The sequence below is a fragment of the Pectinophora gossypiella genome, chromosome 27 (assembly GCF_024362695.1).
Source record: "Pectinophora gossypiella chromosome 27, ilPecGoss1.1, whole genome shotgun sequence".
Taxonomy (NCBI): Eukaryota; Metazoa; Arthropoda; class Insecta; order Lepidoptera; family Gelechiidae; genus Pectinophora; species Pectinophora gossypiella.
This window is the reverse complement of record NC_065430.1, coordinates 1,783,996-1,793,281: the sequence shown is the minus strand read 5'-3', so window position 1 is coordinate 1,793,281 and position 9,286 is coordinate 1,783,996. Positions and strand designations below refer to the sequence as shown.

At 40.3% G+C, this 9,286-nt stretch overlaps 1 protein-coding gene across 2 annotated transcripts; it reads right to left on the bottom strand.

Annotated features, from left to right (window-relative positions):
- Positions 1-4,214: 4,214 nt before the first annotated feature.
- LOC126378896 (zinc finger protein 131-like) lies at positions 4,215-9,181 on the bottom strand. 2 transcript variants are annotated; one of them, XM_050027393.1, is made up of 4 exons: positions 8,996-9,181; positions 6,737-6,891; positions 5,176-5,919; positions 4,215-4,848 (listed from the first exon to the last, which is right to left on the bottom strand). In XM_050027393.1, exons 2-4 carry the CDS (start codon positions 6,883-6,885, stop codon positions 4,224-4,226), a joined length of 1,518 nt encoding a protein of 505 aa, XP_049883350.1. In that variant the 5' UTR covers positions 6,886-6,891; positions 8,996-9,181; the 3' UTR covers positions 4,215-4,223. The 2 variants fall into 2 exon arrangements, with proteins under 2 accessions (XP_049883350.1, XP_049883351.1); XM_050027394.1 differs by having other exon boundaries at positions 9,000-9,181.
- Positions 9,182-9,286: the final 105 nt, after the last annotated feature.

Sequence of the window (9,286 nt, the reverse complement as noted above, 5' to 3'; positions counted from 1 at the left end):
AAATATCTTTATTCAGTAGGTAACAATAACAAGTTACACTTTGAATAGTCTTTTTTACATAACGAACGTCTCATCCGCCTAAAACATTTTTTTTTTCAACGTTGGGAAATGCGTTACGCATACCACGCCGCCCGGGGGACGACGTGGTTATGTGGGACTCCCCGGGTGTTGCCACCCGGTATACCCACTAAAACCCAACGGTGTTCCTCCTTGCCGCCATGTGGCGAGGACACGGGAACGCAACTGCACACAACCGCGTCCCCGCCGGCGGATGCCCGTTAGGGCCCAACGCCCATGGGAGCGCGTCTAGCGCCTCCCCCTCCGCCGAGGGCTGCCCCGGAACACTGGGGAGCCCTCCGGCACGGGACCTATGTTGTGGACGGCGGTCCCCCGACCACCGCCCACAGGTCCCCGTCAAGGCGGCGCTCGGTCTATATTGACCAGGTCGCCTGCGGCGCATCGGAAGAGAGTCCGCGGAGTTCTTCCGTTCTCTCTCCGCCGCTTCCTTCTCAGACATCACTGCGTCTGAGAAGGTGGCGACCGCTCTCCAGGCCGATCCGCCTAAAACTACCGCAGCTTCTCACAACCTGTACAGCCGAGGAAAAGCTGCAAGAAAAACCTCGGCACAGGGCCTTAGACGTTCTTAAAAAAGAACCTAAAATATTGTTTATACAATTTAGTAATTTGGCGGCCTAATATCAGTTCCCAGACAGTTAATCCCATGCATTCAATATCTTCTAAATAATCACTAATCTTATAGTAGGTAAGTAAGTATCCTTTTCTACAAAGTTTCTGTTTTAATTACATACATTCATGCATAAACAACATAACATTACACTAACATTAACATTTATGAAACAAATAAAAGAGAAGGTGCGGGTCGTGTCGTATCGGGGGGTGAAGGTTTTGGCGGGAAGAAGAGAGGAATGGCGATTACTCCACCGACAAGAGTGCAGCTCTTAAATAGAGAGAGAGATACATAAACTCACGCCTATTTCCCACCGGGGTAAGCTGAGACTACGGAATTCCATTTGCTTCGATCCTTACACACTTCTCTTGCTTCCTTCACTTCACATTCAAGAATCGTTTCATATAGGCACGCCGTTTCAGAGTAGATCGTACGGAATCTTTTCTAGGGACATCTCCGATTTAGTCAATGTAAGTCCTTCTGTTTAATTATTATTACTGTCTTATATCTTTTTATCGTATATTAAATCATATCCAGCTTACGACATCGTATCAACAGTGGCTGCAAGTTGTCTTCGATTACTTGTGGCTCTGCCCACCCCATTAGGGATAACGGGCGTGAGTTTATGTGTGTATGTGTGTAAATTTGCTATCGATCCGAAAAGAAGATATGTAACAGTCTCCAGTTGATTGTGAGGAGGCCTAGCTGTGCCCAACAGCGGGACGTAGGTATGTTAGCAATAAATCAAATAAATGAAGTGACGAAATGTCAAATGAATTTGTTAATCATCGTGTATGTAAATCAAGTGAAAAAATGAGCAAGGTCGTACGCGACAACCAGTGATGTGGTGTTCATGAGAATGTTCCCACTTTGGGAACTTTTTTATTGTAGATTTAGATTAGACAAAAAAAAAAACCGACCGGAAAAGTGGGCCAAAATTACAACTGATTGGTCCCCACAGGGTCGTCGACGTCGAGGTAGACCAAGACGACGGTGGAGGGACGCCTTCCAGCACACGGCACACCTGGCGGAACGATGCCCGGGACAGGGAAGGTTGGAAGGAGAGGGGGGAGGCCTTTGCCCAGCAGTGGGACATTGATTAGGCTACAGAAAAAAAAAATCCGACAGTATAAAGGCGCAAAAATGTAAAAAAAAAGATAAAGGGGGGGGGGGGGGTTAAAAAGGCCACATCGAAGCAATCCATCATGCTATTTGACTTTGGGCGGGGATGGCGGGGAGTTATACCTAGCTCAGACGCTGGTGGAGAGCGGAATAGACTAGTTTCCAACTAGTCAAATCAGTTACTTTTTACTAAACGTCAAAACACGAAATTACTATGGAATTTGTATGAAAAAGCACATTGTGACGTCATAGAAAAACGTGATAAATTATCGGACTTATTATTACGTTTTTCTTGTTTAAAATTCATAAATGAGTAAAATTGAAAAAAGAAAACGTTTTTCGTTACCTTTAGATGTGTCTTTATTTAGTAATCAGAATTTAATCATTTATCTTGAACCTAGTACACGACCCAATTGCCGTTCTGTACGTAGTATTATACCTTATTTTATGCCAGAGTACAAGAAAGAACAGCAGCAGCAGCTGCAGTTATGTAACTGTCAGTACTATTCAGAGGCAGAGGACAGGAGTCCTAGTATGCCTTTGTAATAGACTACTCTGGGCGCCATCCCACTTGCGTCAGAGTACTGCGGGGCGGAAGGCAAGAGGGAAACCACTGCCCTATTTTTCCCTAAAAAAGTAGCATGGAAAATGCTGCACCGACAAGAGCGTGACTCTTAAATTTATGATCTTCTTCTATCGTGTAGGTTGTGAGGAGTAACAACCTCATCAACCCTGGTGTCAGGGTAGGGTAGGGTTATTGAGACGCCAAAGGCCCCTGACATGGCTCATGTAACGACTACTTACTTACATCAGTAAGTAGTAACCGGGACCAACGGCTTAACGTGCACGAAGCACGGATCATCTTACTTTTTGGACAATCAGGTGATCAGCCTGTAATGTCCTAACCAAACTAGGGATCACAAAGTGATTTCGACAATGTCCCCATCGGGATTCGAACCCTGGACCTCCGGATCGTGAGCCCAACGCTCAACCACTGGACCACGGAGGCCGTTAATTGATGATGTTGACAAGAAAGAACAATATGAAAAGGGAAAGCAGCCTCCTCCTATTAAAGTTTTTACAACGAGAACGTTTCCAGTTTGGGAACATTCACGAGAACTGCGCATCAGTGGCGACAGAGCTATTTTCGACAACAAACGTTGATAGATGAGCCTGTTGTTAGTTCATGTAGATTTGTTATACAATACTAACTGAAAGCTCGGTGACTCGAGCGAGACTGTTCGCGCTTCCCTTACTCCTAAGTGGCTAACTGAATATATAAATAATAAATTTAGTCTATTTGGGTTCAGTAGTTAAAGTCCAATCTGTGAGACACTATTTATTAATTAATAAAATTAGCGCACACGCTTCCGATATAAAAAACAATAACACAGAGAGAGAGATAGAGCACAGACAAAATATTATGGCCGCGCACAGGTGCATAGACAAAAGATAATTGTTAAGGTTCTGGTGCTTTGTTCTGGTGATACAAACCATAGAGCAAATGTTATCTATGTGTGAGTTTATACACACTGACATGAAATAATTATAAAATAAAGGAAATGCGCGGCGGAAATAACTACTGGCGGAAACGACAGGGCAGGGTGCCTCTGGTCGCATACCTCTGGTGGTATAGTAAGTATAAAATGTGTGTGTTTTAGTGACATCGTAACAAATACTGAGGGGAATGATTCAGAGTTGATATCAAGTGGAATTTTCCACTAGAGCAGCGTGGTGGAGTATGCTCCATACCCCCTCTGGTTGATTGGAGTGAGGCCTGTGCACAGCAGTCGGACGTGTATAGGCTGTTTATGTTAAACTGGGGAGCAGTGGGTGTATTTACTATAGACTTCTGCCTACCCCTTTGGGGATACAGGCATGATGTTATGTTATGTTAAAATCATTGATTTACCGTTACCGTAGATACAACGCTTGAAACAAAAATGCGGCGTAAACTTGGCGCTTGTTTAGCTATAGATTCGTACACAGCGGTATATACATTAAATAAAATCGTGTCAAGTTAAGAAAGTACGCATCGTCTTATTACGTATATTAGCGCGTGGTGCTTCGTAACGCGGTCGGGTTATACTGCGACTCTGATTGAACGGGAGTACTTGTTTTTGTGTATTTTGAACTAAAATAATAATTTTGGTGCGTATTACTGCGAAAATTAAAAAATGTTTATACTATGATAACATGTGTTCCATCCTTCTTTTTTTAATTTGAGCTATTTTTGCCACGCACTTTCACGTGTTGCCAATTCGGCGCCTAATCGCGCACTGAGGTAAAGTACTGTCAACGTCGCTATATTAACAGTAACTTTGCGTCCCACTTTTTGAGCGCTGATGTTCAATCTACGGTAGTAGTAAATCTATGGTTAAAATATATAAATCAAACGCCTATATGAAATCATCTACCATTTATTCAATTTAGAAAGCATTTTTAATCTCTGTTGGATATTTTTCAACCTATTCGCATTGGTGTTCACCAGTTTCTTCTTCTCCTGCCGTTGCTCTTTCAGCTTCGTTATCATCTTCATCAGTTTTACTTCAAAGAATTTCTTCTCGCACCGTTCACATGTGACACGTTCACCTTCTTTACTAAATTCTCCTAAATGAACATATTTCGAATTGTGGGAGGTTTTACAGAATAACGAGCAGAGTTCACAGATTTTTATCACTTTCACTACCTCCGTGCTGTATTCAACCTTGTGTCTTGCACTATCGTCTGGGCCTTTGCAAGCTGGGACGTGAGCATCCCGCTCAGATTTATCTTCAAAGCGGTGTTCACATAACGGGCACACATATATCCTATGGTAGTTCATCATGTGTTTGAAAATGGAGTAGTACTTGAGGCCACATTTCTTGCAGTTCTCAATCCGGGGCAGTCTCCGTCCTGACACTTCATCGTGCTTCCTGTTTATGTGGTCCCGGAGTGAATAGTGGTTACCAGCTATGTACTTGTCACAGTAAGTACACAACATTGGATGCCGTAGCCTGAACTTCAGATGTGTTTTCTCATGTTGTATTAGTTCGAATCTGTAAAGAAGCAATGAAAAAGTATGTATTAGACAGATTGGCTATTTGTTTACGGGAAAAGAAAAGAAAAAAACACGGAAAAAAATAGCGGATTAGCTCTTAGGACAGCCCGACATACAATTAAACATATAAATAATTAAGTAAAACTATGTAATAATGTCGGTGAATAAAGGCTAATTTTATTTTTTTAATATTATAAAGTGCTTAAAAAGAAGCCACATTATGTAGTGGAGGGAAGCTACGGCGCGGGTCGCTGCTACAGTCACGCCACCTGTCATACGTCAACAGAACTCTTTATAGTCTGTATAATAAGTCTCAAAAACTTACCTATTCTCAAAACTCTTGCTGCATCTCATGCACTTATGCTTCCCTGGTACCGTGAGATTGTCATAATGCACCGAGGGAGTGTATACTACTTTGGTTCCTAAGATCATGCATTGTTTATTCGTTTCCCCGTCTTTATTTCCATTATTATCGCTATCATCAGGCAAACCTTGTACTAGATTATAATTATTAATGCCCATGTAACTTCCTATTTGTGGTAGCTGTATTATGTCATCTTCAACGTCATAATTATCATCCTCAAACACCAATCTGCTTTTAATATTGCTTGTCACTTTTGTATCTTCATCGCTATCTTCAATTTCATATACCATGTCTTCTACCGTTGACGTTGCAGATTCAACTTTACCATCAACGTACGGCTCGTTGACTGTACTATCACATTCCATTGGTTCTTCGTCACCTTGATAATCTCTCTTGTAGGTGGCTCTAAGTAACTCGCTCAGGTTATCATCACAACGGACAACAACTTCTTTACTAATGATATCGTTTAGTTTCTGCTCGTTGTTTATCCTTATCAGATCGTTAACACTGCTGTCACATTTGACAACGGGTTTGTTATTAATGATACTTTCTAATATGTCTGGTACTATTTTGTGATGCTTGTCATTGTGTAGTTGAAGGGTTTCCACCGTTGTGAAGTACTTTTTGCAGGGTAGGCAGTGAGGTATTGAACCCCTGAACAGTGGTATGATGATGTGATTAGCGTTATGGACTAGGTATTCATATCTGAAAATAGAGAAAATTAACATTAGCATCTTAAGTAAATGGAGATGGACAGGCTACATGCTCAGACACCTAAAACCAAAATGGACGAAAAAAGTGACAGAGTGGATCTCCCCGATACAATACCAAAAGGATGAGAAAACAGTTGGCCTTTTACGGCAATAAACTACAAGAAATTGCTAAAGGAGGCTTTTGTGTCGAATGGACAAGCTATCAAAGGAGAACTGTTTAACCCTTTCACGGACAGAGACAATGGGTCATTGATGGTTCATCATAGGTAGTATGACACCTTGGAATCGAAACGTCATTAGACGTTCTGTCCTTGAAAGTGTTAATCAAGACCAGCCCTCCTTGGAGTGTGACCGGAACAAAGAGATTAGAAGGAAATTATTCCACCAAAATCTACATTGATAAAAAAAAGACCAGCCCAATACAGGTTAGGTCACATGCCTCCGAAAATGCATTTCGGGAACGTGGATTTCCTCAAAATGTTTTCCTTCACCGCTGATCATGTGACAATCATTTATGATCCAAACATGAATTTAATCAATCAATAATACTTTATTGCACAACGACATATACACAGGACATAAACATACAAATAAAAATAGGCACAATAGGCGGCCTTACTGCTAAACGGCAATTTCTCCCAGGCAACCTTAGGGTGAAAGAAGTTTATGTGTCGGAGCACGGGATGGTGCAATAAACATATAATGACAAAACATACAATTTGACAATCATTCATGATTGAACCTCAATGTGAGAGACAAGCGTTCTAACAATTGGGCTACCACAACTAAAAGAAGAGAGATAAACTCACTTATTATGGCAGATCTTATCACACAGCTGACAGTTCTCCTGGCGGTACATGTACAGTGCAGCAGTCAGGTCCGGCCCTTTCAGCCGCAGCAGCGGTATGTCGTCGCTGCAGCTACTGCTGCTGCTGTATGTACGCTTTCTTCTGCCCATTGTTATCTGGAATAAATTGGGTTGATAAGATTAATAAATAGAACGGATGAATGGTAATGATACACAATCCAACAGTAATTAGATGATGGTATACTTATATTCTTCTACTTTGCACTGTCTTTCCCGCTACGTTTCTTTATTAAATTGGGAAAATCGAAAAAAAATCTTTTTATTAACAACTATGAGGCTGGTATAACCACCAAAAGTGGCTCGAGCTTCGATAAAGAGATTAAATATGTATTGAAAAATAAGGATATTATATGGGTATTAAAAACCAGACCATAATACAGCAGGAAATATGTGGAGAAGGCTGGCGAGAGACAGGGATAAGTGGAAAGAGCTGGAGGAGGCCTTTGTCAAAAGACAAATGGACGAAGAGCATAATTAAACACATCTTTATTTCTTTTTTAATATTATGTATAAGCTAAAAAAAAAAAAAAAATTGTTACAATAAGTCCATAATAAAGGCTATATCTATCTATCTATCTATCTAAAAACCAGACCTAAGCCGACCCGGACCGGACCGGGACCGGTAAGTAGACTGATGCTAGGGAGATGATGATGAGCAAAATAAAAAAGCAAATATTAGTTACCAATACTATCAAACTAAAAGCTTTACATGATACTAGGTAGTTAGTTAGTGGGCTCTGTTTTCCGCATTTAGACTCTAAGATGGCCCATTATGCGTGTAATTGTTGACTACGTAAGCCAACCTAACTCCTTCCAGAAGCTCAGAAGCCTCCTGGGGTTTTCACAGGCTTCGTGGAGCGACCCCATTCCTTTGAGGATTTTTGCCCGTTGTGCTGACACAACATGATACTAGGTAGGTACATAAATTAATGGGTATTTCACTGGATCACAGATAAATAGTAAAATGCTAATCTAGAAATAGAAGCTAGTCTCAGATGATCAAAATTCAATCTCATTTTACTTTTCGACTTATTTTCGAATTTTATTTATGAATTAAGTAACAATGAGTACGACGTTTGAGGAGCTCGGTGGCGCAGCGGTTAACGCGCTCGGTCTGCGATTGTTGAAGTTAAGCAACTTTCGCAAAGGCCGGTCATAGGATGGGTGACCACAAAAAAAAATGTTTTCATCTCGAGCTCCTCCGTGCTTCGGAAGGCACGTTAAGCCGTTGGTCCCGGCTGCATTAGCAGTCGTTAATAACCATCAATCTGCACTGGGCCCGCGTGATGGTTTAAGGCCCGATCTCCCTATCCATCCATAGGGAAGGCAGTGGAGACGTTAATGGGCTGATGATGATGATGAGTACGACGTTTGACCCTTTTTATTGATGATGTCACAGGACAGTATTTCCATAGAAACTCCAAAGAAACTTCTGTTGTGATGTTTCATAAAAAGTATCTTATTTGATTAGGTTGTCAAGTAGCCTATTTATTTATTTATTTATAAAAAGTATTTCCACATGGCATTTATATTAAGCATTTACTTATATCTAATCTTAACATTATAAAACTACTATCTGGTTGACCAATCCCTTGCCTAAGGGATAGGTACACGGAAGCACCTATGAGGCTGGCATGATCACACAGGGTGTTCAAAGCCTCGTTAAAAATAAGAATAAAAAAAAACATTATAAAACAGTCTCCAGCGATTACTAAAACATTTTCTGAGGAGTAGGCGCTCCGTTATTCCGTAGAAATCACCAGGTTTCCCCAAACTTATTATCCGTCAGATATAATGTCGAACTGTAGAACAATTTTTGATAGAATAGTGAAACAATTTTTTGACATTAAAAATGAAAGAATACGGTTTCACATAGAAAATGTTCTTATTTGAAAGTGTCTTATTGATTCTAAATAATTTGATAGAGAGTTCTATAAAATAAAAGGTATTTGAGGTATTTGGTGGGTGTTCTGTCGCCCTAAATATAGGGAGCCTCTAACATAATCAATAATACCTAACTTTTTTCCATAAGTACTACGTCACGAACTCCACGTATTTATAGTAACATACCAACGCGATTCACACAGTTATTTCTTAAAATTAACTACAGTAAAACTGACTACACTCTTAATAGAAATACGAACACTCTTCAATAGAAATAAAACGTGAAAATGTAGAAAAAAGGAATGAAATAACATACCTACTCGAATAAAACAAGTTATTCACCCGATATCTACAATTTCGTTAAAATCAAACACTACAATAGTTTGAGACGTGCACAAACATTACTTTAAATAATAAATTAGCGTTAAAATGAAAATATTAAATATTATTCTCGAATTAGAAAATTATTCGAATTCTAGATCCAGCGAGTTTAATGCGCCATTTTACACTTTCTTTTTTTTTCTTTGAGTGATGTCAGATCATGTCAGATTAAGACAGTGTTGTTCATGTATATTTTTTACAATCGAGATCTAAGTGTAATCTAAAT

Coding starts and splice junctions, on each gene's coding strand:
- LOC126378896 (XM_050027393.1), bottom strand. CDS start 6,885: ATGGGCAGAAGAAAGCGTACATACAGCAGCAGCAGTAGCTGCAGCGAC. Junction 5,920..6,736: donor GATAAGATCTGCCATAATAA/GTGAGTTTATCT, acceptor CTCTATTTTCAG/ATATGAATACCTAGTCCATA. Junction 4,849..5,175: donor AGCAAGAGTTTTGAGAATAG/GTAAGTTTTTGA, acceptor GCTTCTTTACAG/ATTCGAACTAATACAACATG.